The sequence below is a fragment of the Opisthocomus hoazin genome, chromosome 1 (assembly GCF_030867145.1).
Source record: "Opisthocomus hoazin isolate bOpiHoa1 chromosome 1, bOpiHoa1.hap1, whole genome shotgun sequence".
Taxonomy (NCBI): Eukaryota; Metazoa; Chordata; class Aves; order Opisthocomiformes; family Opisthocomidae; genus Opisthocomus; species Opisthocomus hoazin.
In genome coordinates this window covers 77,079,879-77,103,938 of record NC_134414.1, presented here as the reverse complement: position 1 = coordinate 77,103,938, position 24,060 = coordinate 77,079,879, and the positions used below count along the sequence as shown (strand labels likewise).

Here is a 24,060-nt window from a genome sequence, read left to right as displayed (position 1 = left end):
CAGCCCCTCCTTATGCGGATGTATTCCATTTATTTGTTGGTTGTTTTTTTTCTTTTGAAACTGTTCTTTAGTCATTTTCCCACCTAAGCGTTTTTAAAGCAATCGGCGTGACTGCGTCCTGTGCTCCTCCCGCTGGCAAAGGCAAACCGGTGACAAAGAAAGGGCATTTAAAAAAAAAATAAAAAAAATAAAAATTTTGCATCTCTGAATATTTTGTGCTTTTTTCTATACAAATGCTTAATTAGGACTCCTTATTTATGGAGGCTAAAGATGCATTTAATTCGGGTTTTTAACAGATGGTTAATAGATGTTAAGAACACACTTGCTGATTGTAAATGTCCACTTACTGAGAATCACTACCCATGTAACAGGTATTTATGTATTAACTACATAGATACTAACATTTGATTTTAATAACATTTTAGCATTTTGCTAGCAATGGGCAACCATCCTATAGAATCTAAGGTGGGTGAATATCTATCTAGAAATCTCAGTTTAGAAGGTAATCCAAGAGGCTTAATTATCACCATCACCGTATCTCTCTTCATATAATGTAAATATAATTTATGGTTATTGAGCCTAAAATGTCAGCCACAAAAGAAATTACCGAGCTATTGGTACAAAAGTACATCACTCATAAAAACAACAAACCATCAGGCACTTAAAAATTAATTACGCTGACGTACCATAGCTGACCTGTCACAGTCAATAAGTATGAATTGCTTATTTACAGAGACAGAATGCAGACCTGGTACAGTGCTACACGGACTGGACCTTCCCGGAGCAGAAAGTATGCTCTTAATTTTAATAGACAACATAATCCTATCTGGCTGCATCCAGCATCTGATTTTCAAGGACGAGCTCACTGCAGAAAAGAAGCCTTTTGACGAAATCTTGATTTACTAACCATAATGCTGCCAGCTGCTTGTCTTCTGGCGTGGCGCTGGGGCCTGAGTGGGTTTTTAGTCTCACTGCATACCTTAAGCAAAAGGAAAAAAGGCAGTGTGAGTTAACTGAGACGGCTTTCTATTACTGATCAGAGAGCTAAGCTGGCTGATGTCATTTGATCTGCCCCCTTATACATATTTGCTCAAGTTACCAAACATTCATACGCTTTTCCGGGTGTGTTTTGGAGCTAGTTTGCCAGTAACAGTGCCTCCCTGCACTCTTTAAACAGCAGTAAGTCCCTTGAACATCCTGCAGTCCAGAGGGGAGCCTAGCTGGCGAGGTGTTGCTGCCCTGCGAAAATAACCTCCGCCGCTGTGGAGACCCGGTTCCACAGAGTTCACGCAGAAAAGCTGCCGCAGCGTTTGAAGGCAGACAGCCTGCCTTGAAGCGGCTGCTGCCCTCACCCTGCCAGTTCTGAGTGTGTCTACCCAGATCCGCTCCTCCGAGCAGAGCACAGCGGAGGGGGAACATGTGGCTCAGAGCTATTTTTGCTCATATGACATTACATTCAAATTCTATAAATATTAAAGATCCACAGAGGTAGCACTGCTGTTTCAAGAGTGTATGTGCTATGCAATCACAAATTAGTTTCTGGAAATCTCAGCTTCCAGCTGAATGCCTGAACAACGGACAAGGTTAAGACAACACATTGCACTTCTGGGCTTGCTTCCAGAAAAATACCTGTTCCCCATAATTAGCTGCTGCTGGTTTTTCTTGTCTTTGCTTTCAAACTTTAATCCTGATACTTGTGCAAAGATTTGGTATGAACTTTTTTTTTTCAACAGGCATACCTAGCAAACCACTTGTTTTTCTGAGCTGCAGCAAGTGAGATCAACAGCAATTCACACTGCAACACAACCACAGCTACACACATTATTGAAAGCTATGGATCTGCAAGCAAAACTCATTTCCAGAGTTAGGACCATATATTTACTATCATGAGAAAAGACAGGGCAGACAAAGAAAGAGCTTTCTGCCTTTTGAAAAAAAGACAGGAAGAATTGCAAAGCTGGGATGTGCTGTTCTCTTTTTGAAAAAAATACTTTGTCTAATAACCTTCCAGTTAGAAAGCTGGCCTCAATCCACTGAAATGCATGAGAAGACAACCCTAAGTGGAATAAAATGCTAATGGAATTGTTAACATGCGAGAAAATCATCGCATCAACACTAAGTCCAAAAGAACGCAATTGTTTTAGAAGCTTTGCTCCATTATGAATATGATTAAAAATGAAAACATTTTGTTTCCTATGAACTTAGTCCTGACAAGAGCTGCGTGGTTGACTGTCCCGAGGAATGATGCCATGGTCACTGACAGTGCAGCTTTCTCTGCTGGTCTGGCTGGGCTCGCTCTCTTGTGGAGAGAGTCACTCAGCTGCTGGGATGATTTTGACCTTTGTGTTCCCTATCGACACTGTCAATATTGTTAAATATTAGTACCAACAATAAAGGAGGGACGGATTTAAGAGACAAACTTTCTTCACAGGGACTGAGGGTGAGACTGAACTCTAGATTGTCCTGTTTAGAGAGCCATGAAGGTGACTAAATGTAGGGGTAGCTTTAGTGTGAGCAGGAATGCTTTTGGGACACCACTGGCTACAGTAGGAGCACACACACGAAATGGACTTTGAGTGTCCACTTTCTATCACTGTTCACATCTTCTTTCAGGTAACCATTAAACTGCAGTCTTAAAGATGTTGTAACATTTTGCAGAATGTTTTGGTATTATGTATTATTATTTTTCCCTTTTGAGTAGCATGGGACTTATACCATGAAACTCTTGAAGTAATTTGCAACTTCAGTGATATGAAAACCTTTGGAGTTTTGTTGGGTTTTTTTTTGATTCTACAGTTTCCTGTTTTAATTTCCATAGAAATCACAGATAATACATACATATTACATATGCCTGACTAGGTGCTTGGGAGGACGTCACTTCTCTTCTTTTGCTGTGTCTAGGGACTTATGTGATAATGTAGATGCATGTTTGCCCAAACAGAGTAACCCCTGAGGTCATCTCCTCTCTTCCTACCTGATGAGTTCAACTGTTTCTGAATACATTGTATAAGGGGATTTAGATTCCATTGGGCCTTGTTCCATTGCATTCCCACACTCAATGAACGATAGTGCTGCTTCTGCATAATTCAGTGCCTTTCCAAACTTTTCCACCTAGAGGGAAAAAATAAGGACACAGAGAAACACTGTAATCATCAAGATAGGTTACATTTGATGGGATTTTATCAACATGAATTGTAAACTTGACACAAGTTGGTCCATCTTCAGATTCATAAATTTTTCTACAAGAAAACTAAACCCCATCAAACCCCGTGCATCAGTGAAAATCACAAGACACAGAAAGCAGAGCTGAAAGAGGCTACAGGATGTTTTTTGGTCTACACTCTTGTGTCCGAAGAAGGATCAACTCTGCCTAGGACATTGTTATGGTTTGGCTGCGACCAGCAACAAAAGCGCCATGCGGCCGCCCCTCCCCCCGCCGGGGTGCAGAGGAGAATGAAAAGAAACAGGCAGAAACTGGTGGGTCGGGATAAGGGCAGTTTAACAGAACAGCAAACAACAGGAACAGTAACAACAACGATACAAATAAGGAGAAAACACAACACAAACCGCACAACCCATAGAGCCGCTCTCCCGAATCGCCGCTGCTGCGCACTCCCGAGCCGCGAGTGAGTTCCCGCTGCCCAGCTCCCTACCACCAGAACCCAGCATGACGGCACATGGTATGGAATACCCTTTTCCGGCTGAACCCAGGACAGACATTCTGGACAGATCTTTGTCAAAGCTTTTCCAGTGCTGGAAATTCTACAAACTCATCAGGCCTTTTGTTCCAGCTTTCATTAAAAAGGGTTTCCACAGATGTTTGCAAATGTAGTTTTTCATCACTCAGCAAAGAAAGGTAATGATTATCATGAGCTAACAGAATCAGAAATAACACTTTGACTACTATCTGTCTTATTTAAAGGCTCATCTATGTTATTACATCTTCTTTATCCCTATCATTTTCAGCACTGCTTGACCGCACTCCCCTCTTGTCCGGAGTCTGCTTTCTGTATCCTCCTCCTCTTCCAGGGACTGCTCTGCTCCCTCAGCTTCTCCTGCCATCCTTCTTCCTTGCCCAATTTCTTCTCCTATTTTCAATACTTCTTGGACTCTGTTTGTGTGTATTTGTGTACTTATACAGATATATGTACATATATATGTCCTCAATTAGGATAGTGTATATGCAAATGTGCACATAATGTTCATATGTGTATGCTTACATACCACTTCTTTGCTCTCAAAATTACATTTTCGATGTGGGTAGAGATGAATCATACTAATACCTCTCTGTCCTGACTTTCCTTTCCTTCAGGCAGAACTCCTGTGGTACATAAAGCCCATTAATGGACTGGATGCATTTAGCTGAAATCTGATGCACAGAGTGAAAGGTTAATGGACCTTATTCTTTTCCAAGGGATAAAGATTTTAAATACTAACTTTGGAATGGCACGCTGACTTCAATCTATTTTAGGTTTTTATATGACTCCCATTGTGATCATACCGGAGAACTTCACAAACTTTTTGTTATATTTCTCTCCCCAACTCTCTTGTGCGGGTGGAAGTGCTATCATCCCAGTTTCACAGATGGGGGACTACAGAGCAGAAAGACTTTGAGTAATTTTCAGGCTGCTCACTCTAAGTGCCTATGTTAGGTATTGCAGTGCCAAAGTAGGAGGTATCGAGCCTAGCAACGTGATTTGAAGTGCCTGGAGGCACTTTGGCAATATGGCAGTTCTGCCAGGATCCCTCCACAGTCACGAGGGAGAGGAAAGACCTGCAAAGAGTGATTCACAAAGTGTAAGTAAGGTGCTGGTCCAGTGAGTATGGAAGCTGAATGTGAAGGATGTTTCAATCACCTAACACTGATGGGAGCCTATTTAAACTGTGCTTAAGTGACTTTCATGCAGGAAAATTGTGGCAGAGCAGAGAATAATGCTTGCACCTCCTGTTTCTGGGACTCTACCATAAAAATGTTTCTCTTCAGGCTAAGAATTTCCTTTGCGTATTAAGTGATATTTTCCATTCTTTTTAAAGCAACACACTAAAATGCACCATTTGTACTCTTCCACAATGTTTTCTGATTTAAGACTCACTTTAGAGTAATATGGAACTGAATAAACCATGGAAATTTGTACTAATAAACTCAGGTAGAATGTAAAACTGTGTGTTAGTGTCCTAAATTAAGGGCCTGCCTCTGCTTCCTTGGCCTTTTTACATTCTGCACAGCTGAGAAAAAGAGGTGAAGAAACAGAAGCTGTGAACTATCCTTCTTCTTTCCTGCTGCAGTGACAACAAGGTGCTTCTCTGACAGAGCAGGGCAGGACTGCAACTACTCCCACCTGCAAGATAACCCTGTTAAGGCAGGGTCCCACCCCACACATTGCACCTGCCATCGCAGAGGCCTAATTTTTTAAGGCTGTGCTGGCTTATGCATAGTGCTGGACAAACGTAGCCTCGGAGAAAGCTGAGAGATGGCTAAGTGGAGCTTTTCTGGAGCACCACATACTTTGTTGCACCCATTTGTTCGGAAAGACAAGCATCTCTTTAGTGCTTTAAATAACCTCAGATTCTTCTTTTTCACGAGGGTCTTACTGGCTACATTTTTAGACATGTCAAAGCCAGAGCCAAGAATCTGTTTGTTGCAACAGTCCTTCGTGTGCAAGGTGTTCATGTAGGGTTACACAGATTCCTTGTGTGCTTCCGATTATGTTAGGGGAGGTTTGCCATGAAACAAGGATTCTTTTGGCACTGAAGAGCCAGAGCTCTTTAAAAAAAACACAAATACCTCAGCCACCAGACCAAACTTGAGGATACAATTATAGGACCTAGCCAGCTAGTTACACTGAGAAGATAGGTATGTGGATCCATTACACAGCCTCCATTACTATAGTTACTAATTAAAGCAAAGGAATAAATGGAAAGTTTTATTTATCCAGGCCTTTATCTCAGTAAGTCATTATTTGTTAAGTCATAGTTTATTGGGCTATGAACATTTGATTATAGAAACATTTCTTAATTTAACAAGCCTAGCCATCCTTATAATAGATTTTATAATTACCCCAGCAATACTGCACTGATGAAGAAACTGCATTACAAAAATAATTTGGAGCAACATAACTGGAAAGAAAATGTTCTCACCATTGCGTCTGCTTTATGCTTCTTCCGTTTAGCTTCCTGCATAAAGTAATCTGCATTGTGTGGCCTACCAGGGGAAAATAAGAAGACATTTTATTATTTTCTGAAGTGCAGAATTTTTTCAAGTTATTTTTCCCTTATTTTAAACCTCATTTGCAAACATTTTTTATGAAGAAAATACACTTATCACGTAACCATGCATCTTCCATTTCCAAATTGCTGCCTGTGGAGACAATAGCATTTATGGCTGTTCTCATTCTTTAGAAGTCAGTGATTCAAAGCAAAAAAAAAAGCTAATAAAATGCGTTTTTATGGATTATATAAACTGCTTCCCAAATTAGTGCGGTTTTGATCTGCAAAACGGATGCAAGTGTTAAGCAGAACAAATTATTCCATCTTCGCCTCTCCCTGGTGCTTGCTTACCTCTTTTTCTACTCCTCTGTACACTGTCATTTGCCTTGGCTTCTCCCTCCACTCAAAACAAGTGTGTGTTTAATCTCTCCACTTTAAAAACACACGTAGAACCTGCCTGCCTCCACAACTACCATCTCACCCCCCTTCTCCCTCTTATCTGTAAGCACGCTGAGAGTGATGTTTACTTTTGCTGCCTGGAGTTCATCTCTGACTCAGTGCTGGGCCGCCTGCTGTAATTCCACTGGTGTTGCTCGTACCAATTTCTTCATTGATTTCTCCTCAGACAGATCTCGGAGACTCCATCCCTTCCTTAACCTACCTGACCTACTGACTGCAGGGCACAAATTCAATTGCTGTCTCTGTGCTGAAATTCACAAGTTGATTTCTGATCCAGACTTATCCACTTCCATTCAAATTGAAAACACAAACTTATCTCTGCTTGGCAATGTCTGCTCACCACCTTAGTGAGCTCCTCATGGCTAAGGCAAATTTTTTCATCTCCTCCCACAAGCTCTCCCTATTGCACCTTTCTCAGTCGCTGTGGAGAATAGCCATTTGCCGTGTCATTTCAGCCCATAACCTTGCACCTTCAGTTGTTGCCTCTCATAAAAATCTTCACATTTCCTGATGCTGCAGATTTTTCCAGTCTCATATGTGTGGGAGATGGCTGGCTTCTTTCTCTACTCAGCTAAAACATGTGCTGGTTTTTCTCAGCTTATGCTGTGGTTACTGCCATATCCTTGCCTCTCTCAGCGAAGGAAGTTTTGCCTTGCAAAACAGTTTTCCTACTATTGGTTAGAGTGTCATTCCTTTGCCCTTATCTGATGAAAATGAGGTATTCCTGTGTAGTCAGAGTATGAATTCTGATGTTTTTACCATTCATGCTTTTAAGTGCTTGGTGGTGTAAATGATATGCTATTGTTGCCACTCAGCAGTCTGTTGTAGGATAACCCTGGTAAGCAGCTCAGCCCCACGCAGCCGCTCACTCACTTCCCTCAGGCGGCATGGGGGAGAGAATCAGAAGGGTAAAAGTGAGAAAACTTGTGCGTTGAGGTGCAGGCAGACTAACAGGTAAAGCAAAGCAGAATATGGAATCTATTCACTACTTCCCATTGGCAGGCAGGTGTTCAGCCACCTCCCAGAAAGCAGGGCTTCATTGCGCTTAATGGTGACTTGGGAAGACGAACGCCGTCACTCCAAATGTCACCCCTTCCTCCTTCTTCCCCCAGCTTTTATTGCTGAGCACGATGTCGTACGTTACGGGATATCCTTTTGGTCAGTTGGGGTCAGCTGTCCCGGCAGTGTCCCCTCCCAGCACCTCGTGCACCCCCAGAGTCCTCGCTGGCGGGGCGGTACGGGACACAGCGAAGGCCTTGAGGCTGTGCGAGCACTGCTCAGCAGCAGCTGAGACATCCCTGGGTTACCAGCACTGCTTTGGTCACAGATCCAAAACACGGCACCGTAAGAGCTAGTACGAAGAAAATTAACTCTATCCCAGCCCAAAGCAGTACACAATCCCAATCATTTTTTTTTAAATTGGGATTTCTCAGCACACTTTTTTAAAAAAATGTTTTGTATCAGTCAGAGAAGATACAGATCTAAACACTGAAGTCAGTGGTATGGATGAGTAAAAAATTCTTGCTGGTAGCAGAAGTAAGAACATTCTCAGATCCATAACTGGGATCAGTGGGAGTAAGGGGGAGCCTCTTGACAGAAGACGACAGCTACATATACTTCCTTGAGACTGTACGGCTATTTGGCAGTGCATTTACTTAGTCTGTTTCCTTCTACTTCTGTGCACACAGTTTCAAGTACATTTAATTGCATCACAGAAGGTTAGTCAACAGTATTTTGAAGAGAAGGAAGGCTAAATATCACTAGATGGAAATAAAATTCAAAGTCTGGCTAATTTTGAATGACCTCTGTCCTAAAAATCTTGTTGATACGAAGAAAAAGCAGTTCCTTTGCTCCAACTTTCTTTAAAATATTATTCTTCCCCAGAATGGAATTTCTCCCCAGCTTACTCTACCCAGTAGGTCAGAGAGTGACTAAAGACAGGTTTGTGTCCCGGTATCTCATAACCTACTGCAGCTGCAAATACTTCCTGTGCACAGCAAGATGCTAACATTATCTCAATAATACGAACCATCTGGATTTGGCCTTTGTCAATTATGAAATATTAGACATCGAAACAGTGTTAGCTTGATATAGAAAAATAACTATATCTTCAGAACTATTGAAAGAATTCTTAAAAAATGTTGAGTCCCATCTCTCTTCATCTGGTGCAATGACCTAGGTAAGATGGTTTACTGTGAAGTGACAAAAAGCAAAGCAGAGCAGAGCAAATCAACAAAACGGTGGTCTCATCTCTCTGAAATGATCAAAGTGATGAACGTTTACATGATCCTTTCAAACTCAGGTCATTAAAATGTGTCCTTTGCAACACTCCCTCACATATATCACCCAGCTCTATATGTCTAATTTGCTTTTTTGAAGCATGGTAAGAGGCTGCAAAAACAAAATGACATAACACAATGTAATTATTGTCTATTTCTTTAAAAATTAAGCTACTAATTACTAAGTCTGATTGTTTTTTGAGAAGCCTAATATAAAAAAGAAACTCTTAAAAGGCCATTTTAAAGCAAAAACATATATATAGTCAATGTGAATGTTTAGGTATTTCTGTAGGAAAAATACAAGATTGATTTACAAATCAGGGGAAGCCAAACAGAAATTAGATTTGTTGATAAAAAATGGATAAGGTATGTTTTCTTCTAGTTTGTTAAACAGAGCTTGCTCAATGGTGTTAATAAGCACGCCAAGTCAAATTCTGATCTCTGTATGTCATCTGTGAAATACTACTCTTCAGTTTATCACTATGTGTTAATAAACTTCCTATTTATATTACTAATGTGCATGTTGGGTGAATATAGAAAGGTGAAATGTCCTATAGATTTAATGTATGTTTATGTACATTGCACGCATTTCTTGTACCATTTTAGTAACAAAATAAGGATGTGCTTGGATTTAATTATTTTTTGATGTTTCAGTGAGAAATAAAGGTTTCAAATTCAGTTTTGTTTCGGTTCCCACTGCATATGAACATCATTTGTCTTCTTAAATCCAGTATACTAGTTTAAATTATTATGTCACGGAGCAAAAAACCAGAACCTCCCCCTCTCTTCTATAGGCTCCTTGAAGATAACAGCTTACCTCAGGTCATGGACATATGAAGACACATGAGAAAGCTAATGAATAAATTAATTACTCAGGATAGCTCTTTTGCACACTGCACATTTCATATCTCTGAAGTTCACAAAAGATTGTTAATCACACTCTGATTTTGCAGACCCTTAAATTATAGTGACTGAGAACCCATATCTGTTACAAACATGAAGGTTCATCCAAATTTCCGCTGCAGCTTGGCCTACTTAGTTACATTGATGATAATCTCAGTCTGGAGAATTTGCAGGTAAGCTCACTGGATGCTAATTTCAGATACTGTGTGTTACTGATGAGAAGCATCTTGACGAGAAGCAAATCTGTTTTCCCACTTATCAGATTCAGAAAGATCTGTGGCTAAACCCCTTTTCAGGCCTTTGGTCTAAGGTTTTCAGTCCCTCTGCAGATCACAGCCTTGCTACAGCCGGAGAAGCCAGAGATCAGAGAAAATTTCTACAGGATTAAATTGGTACCCGACTACTGGTTGAACTGGAGTGGATGTGAGTAGCAGAAGCAGCACTGGAGTCTCTTTGTTAGGCTTACTGGTCATGAATGTAAGCTGAAGTCCCACGGACAGTTATTCAGTGACTTCTGGTTTTCAGACAACTGAGTCAGATTCTCCTCTTACGTTATTTACAACTGTGTGTATCTATTGGTGTCAGCATTGTCACTCCAGATTTACAAACAGAATTCAGCCTGCTTTAAAAAAAAAAAAAAAAAAAAGAAGTCTGACTTCAAATTAACAGGTACAAACCAGTGTTCTATCTCTATTAATAATCTTGACTGCACAAGAAAGTTTTTTGTTTCTGAATATCTGATTGTTGGTACTTTTAGAAATACAGTCCTCTTCAACAAAGCCAAAAAAGAGTTCTAATACACTGCTCTAATGCATCTCATGTATCTCTCTGAAAGGCAAGAGAAAGAGCGTAAAGCATCAGTGCCAACTAAGTCAGGCCACTGGTGAATTCTCCCTGGGATCAAGTGTCATTATGTGAAACTGGCTGCTCTCGAGGAGAATTTACCCTACTATGTTGATTGGGGAAAGCAATCAAGTACCGCTGGAACCATTTCAACGCATTCTCAGTCAACACTAGCCAGTCACCTAGGCACTGCAACAGAACCCAGCCTTTTACAGAATAACCCCCCCATGGTTAGATCTGATAGTACAAACAAGGCCAGGCTTCCTTTTCAGCAGTGGCATTCAAACCATTTATGACTTTGACAAGGGCAGCCTCAGTGGCATGGCTGGGGCTGAATCCAGGATGAAATTTATCAAACAATCCGCTACTGTCCACAATTTCTCTCCCTCGCCTTGCCACCACTTTCTCTGGGAGCTTGTTGAAAACCAGCAGGAAAGACAGCATTTCCATTGCTTGTTATGTTGCGCGGGATCCCAGCGTGAGGTGAGATGGCTGCGGGCATGGTAATTACTCCCATTCCAGAAGCAGCCTTTCAGAATTTCTGGGCTGTTGAGCTCCTGAGAGTGGTGTTACCATTACCCAGGTGAAATGCCTGTGTGTGTATATGTTTCTCTCTCATCCCATTTAGCTCTATGCCATTACAGTGCATCTCTGCCACCTTTGTCTTTTGCTGCCTTCTCTGAATTTAATTTACTCCAGTTTAGCAGATAATTGCAAAAATGTAAACTCACGCAGTATAAAAAGGGAAGAAAATCAAACAAAATGAATCAATAAAAGCCTTACTTCGTACATTAATTTATCAGCATCTATTGCAACATTATCTCCTTGGAACTCAGCACAACCGCTCGTATTTACAGAGTACGGTGCAGCTTAGACTCCAATATACAATTTTAATTATAACTGCATTCAAAACCACATTTTTCATCTAATTTTTATATTTTATATGAACTAAATACTAAACCATAGCATTTTCTGCTTCATTTACATAATCTACCACTTGTACATTATTTCTTACTGTGGTAGGGTGCTTTATGAGGATACATTAAAAAAAACTAATAAAAGTTCAATTAAACATCATAAATGTAGCCAAGTGCATATTTTAATACCCTTCAGAGATAATGCTGCTGAAGTGTTATAAAAAACCAAACTAGTGCTTCCTCGGTGTACAACAATTGCATGTAATAAAAGCAGCTTAAATCATAATTCTAAATATAAGACCAGTTTCACAACTTTAGTAATCTAGACACTTAAAAAGTCAGTGTGCTGGAAGGGAGCAGAAAAGCGAAATAAACAACTTAAAAATTTGATCAGAGCTAGGGGCAAATCAGAAGCAACTGGCATAGCCAGGGTTAGCCCATGTCCAGTTTTGAAGCTGTGCCAGTAGGCCTTGAGCTTTCAGTCCAAGAAAAGAAGAAAATCCTTTAAGAGCAAGAAAACCAGGTAAAGTGAAAGGTAGGTGTATACAGCCCTGCCCATTTGCTGCTTCATCCTGGTACATGTGTGAGGAGCACATCTGATGTGTTGGGTCACAGATAAAGGTGGTCATCTTGGGGGTAAAGGACCGCTGAAGCTGGGGACCGGGTATTATTATACAAAATAGTGATCTCCCCTGATGTATCATGGCCTCCTGCACATTCCATAATTTAAAATAAATGCTGGTTTATGGGCCACGGCACTGCTATGTCTGGGGCATGGCACATATGGTGTGTGAGAGTCCATGGCACTGTACAAGGTAGGTACCCAGTTATGGGAGTCTTATGCTCACCATGGCAGACCCAGCAGGTCTGGAGAGTTCAGCAGAGGAGCATGCAAGGGGAGAGGGCACAGAGAGTATTTGTGACCCATTTAAATGGTAATGCTGTAGGCATTTCAGAAAGGCAGGAACAAGGGATCTGATAGAAGTCAGGTCAAATGTAAGAAAAATTTCCTCAATCACACAACTACACAGCTGCTGTCTTGTCGGGCGTAGTGTAACAAGGTCAATAGCTTAGATTAGATGAATCGATGAATAGTACAGATATCTAGAGAGGGAGTTAGTGTTGCAAAAAATAGCAGACAAAATTAAATCCTGGCACCTAATTTAAATGACAAAAGATAAAACAAGTGAGGATTCCTATTTTGCAAAATGCAAAATCCCCAGACTAACCATGTCAATGTAGTGAAATAAGAGAGATCAAAAGAAAGAGTCAAAGTCCACCACAAATTCCTGGGCATGACCCAGATTCATGACTTAGAGATATCCATGTGAAATCAATATCTAGACTAAAACATGCAAGGGCAAAGTGTACATGTGAAGAGAGAGGAATGAAAGAAGTATTAACAATAGGCACTTGAGCTCCTGTATTAAAAGCAGAGGGGGGAAAATGTTACATCCTTGCAGATAAACTACAATTGTGTCTCTTTTCTTGTACGTTAAATAGATACTCTGAAATCAACTAATTTTATTTGAGGGTGGGGTGAAAACCTTTACAGTCAGAAGTAGTGAGAGGGGACAGGACTACAGCAGTCCAGGTTTATATAATTTTAAAATGTCATGGAATCAGACCTGGAATTCCCAAGAGGCAGCTGAAAACCAAAGACTGAAAGAGCTTTCTGGGAAAGGGTCTACCTGGCAGACAGCTCCGATGTTCCCAGCTCTGATGAGTGGGAAGCCACGGTGTTGGTGAAACTGTTGAGTGACAGTACATGCGAAACCTGAGTCAATGAATGGGGTATCTACATCGAAAGGAGCAGGTGATCCTGAAACAAAGACACAACTAAGATACTCAGAATCACTTGGGCTTTGTTCAGCAATTCTTTTCTGAGAACCTTCAGTAATCATAGGATTTGAAAGAAATCATAATCAGGCACTGGAAGATGAGGAAAGCATCTGATAGAGATTTTAAGAATTCATATTCCTCATGTGCATTAAGTCATCACAGCCCGTCTCCAGCTCCGTCACTGATTGTTGATTCTCTAGATGAACAGGGTACTCCCAGGCTAAAACTGAGTTTGAACAGCCTATCTGTGATTCTCTAGGCTAAAGAGGTTATGATCATTTGTGGTTCGTTATCACTGAAAGATGAAAATATCCTTTATATGTTGAAGGAATGATCAGGAAAGGTCCCAGGTTTCCTTGGGGGGTCAGAGCCTTTGTACCCTAGGGCCACTACAGTGAGCTTCCTAGTCCAAAGGGGGAACTTCTGCGTAATTATACTGTGGAAAATGGACTTGAAGCACATTCTTGAAACTTACGTAGAGATATTTTCCACTGCCACAGGGACAGCAAAGCTGAATTAGAATTAAGCTGCAAGTAGAGGCATTAGAATGTCTCTTACACACCACACCTGGCATTGAGGGTGATGAAAACCCACACTGCTCTCTGGTCCAGCACAAGAAGACAAAACATGAGTTACACTGGGATGGACTTTAGCTCTTCAAGGACAAACCAATGTTTGCTACCTGTTTTTGACAAAAACAGGCTCTGTCAAGAACCAGAGGTAGGGTAGAATGGTAAACACGATGGGAGGTTAGATGAGACTTCCTCATATTCATTACAAGACCTAGACTACTCAAAGAGCTGCACAGGGGTTTGGAGGGTCTCATCACTTGCTGTAGGCATCGGCTCATTGCTTACCAGTCCCAGAGCTGAGGAAAGACTGGGAGACACTTGTGGGAGAGACTGTCCTCTCCTCTCTGAGAGATTCAGCTCTGCTGCTGGGACCTGGAGGAGGGTTTGCTGAGCCTGATTAGAAGACCCTTGTCCTGCTCACTGTTATGATTCACTGTGGACTAAAGATATTTTCTAGTCATGCTGCAGAGTAAGAAAAAGGCACATCAAAATTGACTGACGCAAACAAATCTTCTTTCTTGAGTGGCAAAGTTATCAGAGACTATTTCAGATCTGAGTCTGTCAATAAAACCATTCCTTGGCTATGTCTGTGCAAGTGAAATAAACAGGGCAAGGACAACAGCTCTATCATTTCATCATCCATGCTGTTTAATTGCTAATACTCTCCCTGGCACAGTTTTGAGCCTGGTCCCATGCAAAGCCTGGGCACAGCTGGGGAACAGCACAGGCCAAGGACTGTTCTCAGGAATCAGTGAGTGTTCTTCTTTTTGAGGAGTGAAGACAGTTTAATCACATAAACATAAGCAGTGCTGGACCACTTGCCCACAGAACAGAGGAGGGGCACGGATGTAGCCTGTGAGTTCAAATGAGGTCCACAGCTCTGGCTTTTCTTTGATGACAGGGAATAGAGGCTATAAATTTTTTACCCCATGAGAATCTCCTGCTAGAGCTGATTAAGCATCTGTTTCCCACCAGACCACGCTGTCATGAAGTGCCCCTAAAAAAAAAGGGGGGAGGCGGTCTTGCAGAGATCAGGCAGCTTAATTATCTAATCATGGGAGGCAGTGTCTGCTATCTGACAGTGTAATATTATTTTCTCATGGGTAGTGCAGACATGAAAAAATTGAGAGCCACAAGGAAGAAGGGAAGGAGAGGAAGAATGGGATGGTCAGATGAAATCTTGAAATCCCCCAAAGCCAAGAAACTGGGAGCAGCCCAAAGTAAGCACATGAATTTGTGAGGAACTTAGTGTAGTAGATGTTGGTCTATCTGATGAGTGATCTTTCACATTGCTGATGAGAAGAAAGAGGACCCAAGCTCTTTTCCTTAACTGTGCTCCTGAAGATGTGCTCAGCACTACTAAAGTCTCTCTAAGTACTTCAGAAGACCAGGAGTCCTTGAGGCATTTTGAGCAATGCAAAGCAAGATGACTTTCAGATGTTGTATGGGAGTCACAACCCAAGAGCACTTTTCCACTCTGAGGCAGCAGAACAAGGAAGAGGACACTGAAAATGAGAGACCTGGGGTTCAAGCCAAAACAGAGATGCTCCAAGAAGTTATGTTTTGAGCTCTTTATGAGCTCTATGCATAACACCTTTACAAGTTGAATATTTTCTGGGTATATGGTTTACTGGTTGACAAACACACACATGAATGCTATCTCATAGCACGATATGTCCCTTAGACAATGTAAAGCTGGTGGGTGCGTGTAGCATCTAAACCTATGAAGGTAGAACAAACATTCAACAAAATATGACTGAAAAAAAAAAAAGCTGATGAAGATGTATCATCTTGCTCCTATGAGGCCAGAAAAAAAGGAAAATAAATGTAAGTGAAAAAAAACTGCACCCCAAGTTTGAAAGGGTAACCCACAATGCAAGTGGGACAATAATTCTGAGGGGCATGTTCTGATTTAGCCATAAGGAAAACTGGGAAGCTGGGTACACTCTGCTCTTTTTTATACCACACATGCAGTATTTTGAGGAGGGTGTGGGCCTGTGCCCTTGGGCACCTGCAGCATGTCTGTGCTTATCACTTCAAGAACAACAGACTTTGTTCCTAAATGCGGTTATTGGGAATTCTATCATTCAGTGAAATTACAGCAGGACTGAATTTGGCTTGAAGCATTATTATGTAGCCTTGAAAATGTTCTCTTCATAGAGTCAGAAATGGCCAAAAATCCAGGAAATCTTGTTAAGAATTAATACTGGAAGCAGCATTGATGTCACTTACACATGTGCCATGCTGGGTACCTCAAAGTATGTTTAGAGCAGGCAGTAAACAATGGCAAACCAGGGGAAGGAGGATTTTGCCTGCCTTTTGAAGACTGTTAGCTATATTCACTTTTATATTGCGATGTATGTGTATACAGCACTCTGCCAAGCAAGATATACTTTTTATTGACCTACTTGTGTTCCAATTTATTGCTAGTGACAGCTGTTGTCAATGATCTGGAGAAAATAAATTGAGAATAAAGCAAAGAGACACCGATTGGTCAAAAAAATTAGTTGTTGTTTTGAATCAAATATAAGGGATTTAGTCTCTTAAAAACTGTAGATTCTGATTAAAATGAAGACTTTAAAGCCATGGCTGAATTACAGTAATTTAGAACATGGATTATGAGATGAAATACTTCATAGGCATCATTTTGGACAGAATGTTGCCATTAGGATTACTACATCATTTTAGACCTACTATTGCATTTCTTCAAGTCCTCTGCTGTGGTAGTGTACAATTTTGAAAGACACTGGCTGCCATGTTTAATTGGATCCTTCTAACATGTGAGTCAAATCTGTTGACATTTAACATTTGCAGCCAGTCTAATCTGCTACATTTCAGCGACTTCTCTGCACAGTAATTTCAGAATCGAGGTCTAGTATAGCTGGTCTTCTGGTGGTGTTTCCTTGATACAGGTTGTGGATGACAGCTGTAGCACATGAAAATCTCCCTCCTCTAGTTAGCACAAAAGGCATTTAACCGTTCCTGGTTTTCAAGGGCAAATTAAGACATATTCGATTCTGTGTTTTATCTTATTTGGCTTTTTAGATTGCTTTTTTTTAATGGGCCACAAGTTGCTTGGGGACATTCTACATGGAAGGCACTATACACAGTTTAATGGTATCTCTCTCTGAAAAGGTGAAACAGTTTTATTGAAGATGCCTGCCAGAGAAATCACATGTATCACTAATGGTGAAAGCAAGTGATAAAAGCCTCTTGGATGACAGAGAGAGTGAAAAAAGCAGTTTTCCTATAACAGTATTCTAGGGGAAAAACAAAACAAAGCAGTCCCCCTGTTTTTTGCCAGCATCTTGAGAGAAAATCAGATGAAGATATTCTAGTTCTGTTGTAGCTGTTTCTGTGTTTTTTTCTAATCCGAACAGATAAGCACGTCCTAGAATTTTTACTTTTATCAGGCACACTGATAGGTTTCTGCCTTGTATGTACACGGTTAAACTGTAGAAAAATTGAACAGTTGTAAGTAAATTATAGACGATAAAGTATTTTAAATATATGAAGAGTTAGGTAGTACTTCTAAACAGCTACAGATTTCTTCAGTGGTGATTGCTGAATAAATGCACTGGAAGAGTTAAATTAACATGGAGGGAAGTGGAGAAGGAGGGAAAATAAGGATATATACACATGGGAGGGCATTCTCTAAAAGGGGCAGAGAAATGGATTACATTTATTCAACTTACACCTCCTTATGACTGCCATGAATACACACAGAAATTAATCTCACCAGCCTTCTTTTCTTGACATATGAAACAGTTACATCTTTTTGAAGTCTATGTGAATTCTTTATCCAGGAAACCTGGATTCTCTTTATGAGACGCTGCCATCCCTCTAGCTGTCCCTGAGACCAGGTAGAGTGAACAAACCTTATTATTATTATTATTACTATTATTATTATTACTATTATTATTATTATTATTATTATTAAATCCAAGTTCTGGTAGAAAGCAGTTCCTGAGGGCACAAGGATGTTATCCCAGGGTTTGCTTTGGTATAAACAACTAGAGATGTTGTGGGTGGAAGTCTGGGACTACGAAAGGCTCATCAAGGTCACACAGCTTACAGACCTGCAGGCAGTCTGAGGCATAGCTTGAACAGAACCAATTCTACGCTAGCCAGAAAAAAATCAGTATTTTCAGACCAGAACATTACCAGTCAAAAAGAATCTGGATTTTCTAGATACTAGGATTTCAACCTTCAGTTTCAACTTTATACCTTATCTAAATAATACCACATCCTAAATGACCTTGGAAAACAAACCAGCAATTTTAATTCACCAAAAAGAAAAGAAAGACAATTACAAGATGAAATTATTTTCAGAGGAGGGGAGCAGGGGATGTTTGAAGGATGTACTGCAGGTGGGGAGGGCCAGACATCCCTCCAGGTACTCATGCTAACCCCTGCTGCTTCCTACTCACCCTGTCTTTGCAGTACCTTTTTGTGAGCAGCAGTAGCAATGACAGCAGCAGCTGTCAAGGCTCACGGATGCAAGGGTCCCACATGTTCTCTCCCCTTGCTCCAATGGGTGCACAAGAAGGGTGCCCCTGTCACTCTGCCTTGCTATAGTTCTGTATATATTAATAGTCTGGTGTGTGCATAATTAATGCCAGAGCCTCAAGGGTACTAATGATGTCTTAATGGCCCTGATCTGCCTCATGTGGGGTCTCTCCCCTCTGCCCACGGGCTGAAGAAATCCAGTTAAGCTCTGGTCTGGGCCTTCACTCCCTGTCCAACTCATTGTTAGTGTGCGTGTCATCAGCCCTTTCACAGCTATGCTGGTGTCTGGCCATGGCCCCCATTGATCTGGGCCCTGACCTGGGGACTGCCTTCCCGGCCAGTCCCCAGACCTGCCTCGTCGCTGTGCATGCCTGGCAGCCACTGGGCTGTGTCTAGACCCTCACCAGACCCGATCCTGGCCTGACCTTGGGCATGCCTCATCACCATGGGCTTGCCTGAGGATCCAGGCTCTTGGCTGAACCTGACTGCCATGCCCAGGCCTGCCCTGCTCATCTTTGCTTGGGTACCAGGGCCCCTGCCCCGCTAGCCGTGTTCTGCCCCCAGCTCCTGGCTCCCTGTCCTTTAGGGAACAGCCAGTCCTCACTGCTCCCTGATGATCAGAGGCTTAATTTATGATGAAAAATGAAAGAATGTATACAGCATGTCTCATTCATTGCTCAATGTACAGTTTTACTATAACACTTCTGACCACGTTTCAGCTCCTGTTGGACAAATTGTATTTTTGTGTATTTAAATGCAGAAAATGACATTGTTTTCTTTATTTTAAAGTCATGTTACTTACATATCATCAAAGATAAGCTTTGTCCTTCTGCAGTCCCTGGGTGTGCTGGACAGAGGTGACCAAGGCTCTGTTTGGGACTGGGTCTTATTGCAGAGAAGAAGATTTTCTGAATTTATGTGGATTGCTTTCTAGACAACAAACAGCAGAGAAGACATTGAGGAATTGGCTACTAACTTCAAAAAAGCAACTAATAAACAACAGACCATCTTTGCATTGTGTTGTAAATTGGCAGTTGGTTTTTCTACTATTTCAGCAGCGCGTATGTGTAACTGTCCTGTCACTGATAGCCACAAATTCACAGATATTGCTCAGAGCACTTCGTAAACGGCTTAAGTTTCAATGTGATATACAGAAGAAATGCAGCTGAACTATTAGTAACTATCAAAACACTGTGAAACACAGTAAATGAAATTATTAAAGAGTAGATCTGTTGTGGTCATTTAGAAGATCAAGTTATACCTCTAGTCTTCCGCTTCCAAACTAGCATTGTACATTGCCTTGGGAGAGCAAGGCTCGCTTGTTTGACTCGTTTCACGATGCACAGCTGATGTGCCTGCATGGTATGAATTTGTAGCCCAGGGTCCAGGTTTCTTTCTGCTCTGGGTCCCTGATCAGCTTGAAAGATCACTGCTCTATGCCACAGCGGAAGCACATGTCTTTTGGCAGGGCCTCATGCATTCCCTCAGCTGCAGCCCTGTTCTTCAGGTGGCCTCATGAGCCCTTCATCCCACCGAGTGACCTGCTGTGTGGGCTACCACGCACTTGTGCAGTGCAGAGCAGGGGGTCCCACGTTGGCTTTGGTTGATAACCACTGTCAGAAAGCACTGTTCTTTCTCCTTCAGGTGCCAGACAGAAACGCAATAGGGAAACGGACAAAAAGCTCCAACGGAAAAAAGCCACTCCCTGGCTTGTGGTCTCTGACAGAAATTCAAAGGACCACTTGGGCATGCCAGTTAAGTGCCAGATGGGAAGATGGGATAAAACAAAGCTAACTTTAACATTTATAGTTCATGATCTCTCATCTTCTATATGGCACATGCAGATCAGTTCTGCAGGCTAAAGTTTTCAGATGAATAACCACATACATAAGAATTTTATTGCAGAGGTTGTTAAAATGTTGACCAAATGGTGCATTGCCAGGCTATGCAGAAAATCTCAGTGAAATGCATTTGCTAAGGGTGTGGATCATAAAGCAATCACCTTTCACTTTTGATTTCCAGCACATTTGCCTGTGAAGGAATTGAAACTGTTTTCAAGACACCCAGTGAAGAATTGTACCATTATAATTCTGACCTCTAAACTTACATTTTAGAAGTTAAAATATATAAAAATTTACATGTAATCCATTGTATTGTGTTTGCCACACAAACCTGATACATCCATGAAAAAAATAAATTAATGACTATGATATGTTAAAATGCCTTTTTATTGGAATGTTTTTATGTAATTAATTTTTTTTCAATTTGCCAAAAGCATCTGTGAGACATTCTTGAAACATACAATTTATGATAACTTGTTTTTTAGAAAGTGTCCAAGATTATAGTTACTACTACGCCCTCCACTCTGAAAAAAATAAATATATATTTTATTATATACATATATACTTAACACATACTGTGGGGCCAGTTAAGCCCACAGCAAAAGTGGGTGGACAAGGCCACTGCTACAACTCCGGTAGTTTATTTTCCTCAAAGTTGCTTAGGCACTAATACTTAGGCTTTTGAAGTCTCTTATGTATCAGATAACATACACAACAAACAGACACAGGATAAAATACAGAAACAGCTTTTGTAGCAAGGAGAGGAGCATGGGCCTTTCTGGCAGCAGCAGAGTGCCCTAACAGCTTGACTAGATACTCCAGCAGTGGACATCAATATAATGTACCCAGGTTGCTTCTTCTAGGTATTTCACGCAAAGCAGAACAGCGTCAAGGGGAGTACATGACAGTATTCTGCCCTTGATCTCCTACTGGCAGTATCTTGTAGGTTGGAGGGCAGGATATGATTTTGAGAGGTGGAAGAGAGAGATGTGAATTCCCTCAATCAGAAGAGCTAACAGGCTCTTTACGCCAGCATCCTAATCACAGAACTCATGAATAAGTGGGGACAGCATCGCCTCCTCTCTCCATGCTCTGAAGGCAGTGGCTACCACTTGGTGTAGTAATATGGCATTATCTGGAAGAGCGCTCTGGACACATTCAGTGTGAGCAAGACTCTCTGATAAGTATCTGAATACCTGGGCTGTGGTGGAGCTGAGACGTGAGGCTGGTGCTAAGCTGTTTGCCAGCATCAAGAGTAAGTAGAATTGCCTGAGAAAGTTGGTGGTAAGACATGTAGGAGAACTTGTCTGCAAGCACACTCCTGGTTAGGCAGTGGCTGAGTAGAGGCTTTTTAGAGTAGAGGCCTTATGTACCACACTTTTGGATGTAGGGGGCTTGCATCGTGTCCAAGCAATACCCTGGAGGACTAAAGCCGTTTGTTTTGGGCCATTAGCTTTTACCTTTTGCTTATGTAGCCTTTGTTATTTGCCCGCTTTACTGCCTGCCCTCTTTCCTTTCTTCTGTGCCTTGCTAAACTCCAAACCAGAAAAACTGAACTTACAACACAACATTCATGATTACAATTTTTTTGCATAACATTCTGCAAAACTATCACAGACTGCAATACAAAGTGAAAAATATATAGTGAGGCTTTATATTGTGAACAACAGCATAAACTTACATTGAAGTCTCCAGGATGTGGCTGCGACTGGATTTCACCCTTATGTTTTTTGCTGGAGGAGATGGAAGGTAATAGACTGCTGCCATTAGGTCTGCTGGAGGAAGTTAAATCATCGCTGGAGTATTTGTGTTTTGATGCATCAGAGAGGGGAGAGACGGGTGACCGAAGCATTTTCTCATTTTTATTTATTGGTATTGCCAAGCTGGAAATGGAAATTACAGTAATGGAGTGTCACAAAGCTGGCTTTGAGAAAGGTAAATGTTTTATATATTACCAAAACTTTGAATTTAAAACCTGCTGGCAGGATAAAGTCTATTGGTATCTGGAAACAAGCTTACCGTATTGGGACCAAGAGTTCATTTACAAATTTGTATCATGTTTCTCCTCTTTCCCTTCAAGGCAAATTGTAATTCTGGAGTTAATATAAAATCTGTATCAGAGTACTCAAAAAAAAATACAGAGATAAATGGCCACTTGCTCACCATTTCTTAAGGGATAGCTGGAGACGAAGATTAGGCTCTGAAGTGTAAGTTCAGGTTATGGAGCCCTATTTCACCATTACAGGTGACAATTTATAAGCCATGGCAATAAAACCATATGTGAACTAAAACAGGAAATGTGTTTAAAGATGACTGGCTTGTCTTTGTGCTCAATGCCCAGCCTTTGGTAGCACTGTTTATACTAATTTAATACAGATTTTGAAGACAAAGAAAGATAGGCTGGTACTGCGGACAAAAGGAAACATATGCAAACAGTAGACACACAGAAATGTGAGCTGCTCCGTCTGCTGAAGAAGAAAGCTGTAACATAGACAGTATTTTCAGCTTTCCTTTATTTAGGAGAAGCTTTGGATGAGGAGAAGTCAGACAGACTGTAAAAATATGCCCAGAAACTTCAGATGCACTAATTTGAAGAAAACATTTAGCTGAAAATCTTAAAGCAACACACATAAAATAAAAGTTTTTTTAAGGAGACAGTTTGCATTGAGACTAGAACTGTGATTAAGGTCAGACAGACTATTTTAACACAATACCTTTCCCTGTCACATTCCCCTTTATTCAGCCTATTACTTTTTATGGACAATTCTCACTTCTTTATCGTTACCGTATCAGACAGTATACACTTAATGGAATCGCAAAAAAGAATATGGTACAAACTATACTTTATTTCTGCACATCATTTCAGGGAACAGAGCTAATTAAATGTGCTCTTATCATACATTTGTCCATTTATCTGGCAAGTCTTTAAAAACTAGCTGTGAGAGAAGCCATGAATCGTAATTCAGAACCCTTCCTGTTTCCCACAGCACAGTACCTTCAAAACACAATGTGAACTGTTTTGCTTTAATGACCAATGCTGTTTATGAAAGGAAGAATCAGGGTGTGTAAGATGGATAACTGCGCCCTTCTTCTCTCCCTGCGCAAAATAAGACCTTTAGCACTATTTTGAATGTGCAGGCTGATGCTGTCATTCCTTTTTCTCTTTTCAAACATAAATCCATGCCTTGGCTGGCCATGTTTATACATCACTGTCAAAGTGCAGGCCTAAAGCATCCAAGAGAAGCCATAGCTCTTTGGAAGCGTACTCAAGCCTCAAAAATTTGGCCCAGGGCTTGTGAGGAGTAGCTGCAATTTCTAGTTGAGCTGTAGACCTTCTCCATGGCCTTCGGCACATTGCATAGGGCCCACCCAAGTGTATTGTGAGCAGTCAAACTGCAGCAGCACAATCCTCTTACGCTGAGAAGCCATGCAGAACAACCTGCAGCGAGCCATCATCTGCTGGGACTGGGCAGATTGTGGCACCCAACAGAAGTGCAAGATACTGGGTTTTTGACCGTTTTTTGATGCTGCAGCCTTTCCTGTCAAACAGGGCCTTGCTTAGTCTGCACCTCGGACTGTAATTCCACGTAGAAAATGCTTATGTCTGAAGGTGGTTTTGCTCCTCTCTTTGCTACCAGCCCTCAGCTGTACTGATAAAACTATCTGTGTGGCTCTGCTGGGAGCTGAA

At 41.2% G+C, this 24,060-nt stretch overlaps 1 protein-coding gene across 3 annotated transcripts in view; it reads right to left on the bottom strand.

Moving 5' to 3' along the window:
* AFF3 (ALF transcription elongation factor 3) overlaps positions 1 to 24,060 on the bottom strand; it is a 341,137-nt gene that overhangs the window by 18,863 nt on the left and 298,214 nt on the right. For all 3 annotated transcript variants that reach the window (XM_075426755.1, XM_075426765.1, XM_075426776.1), the window contains exons 13-17: positions 22,054 to 22,255; positions 19,334 to 19,461; positions 6,139 to 6,202; positions 2,975 to 3,111; positions 908 to 979 (exon numbers count right to left, since the gene is read on the bottom strand). In XM_075426755.1, the coding sequence (XP_075282870.1) occupies positions 908 to 979; positions 2,975 to 3,111; positions 6,139 to 6,202; positions 19,334 to 19,461; positions 22,054 to 22,255 (603 nt within the window). The remainder of the gene's footprint in view (positions 1 to 907; positions 980 to 2,974; positions 3,112 to 6,138; positions 6,203 to 19,333; positions 19,462 to 22,053; positions 22,256 to 24,060) is intronic.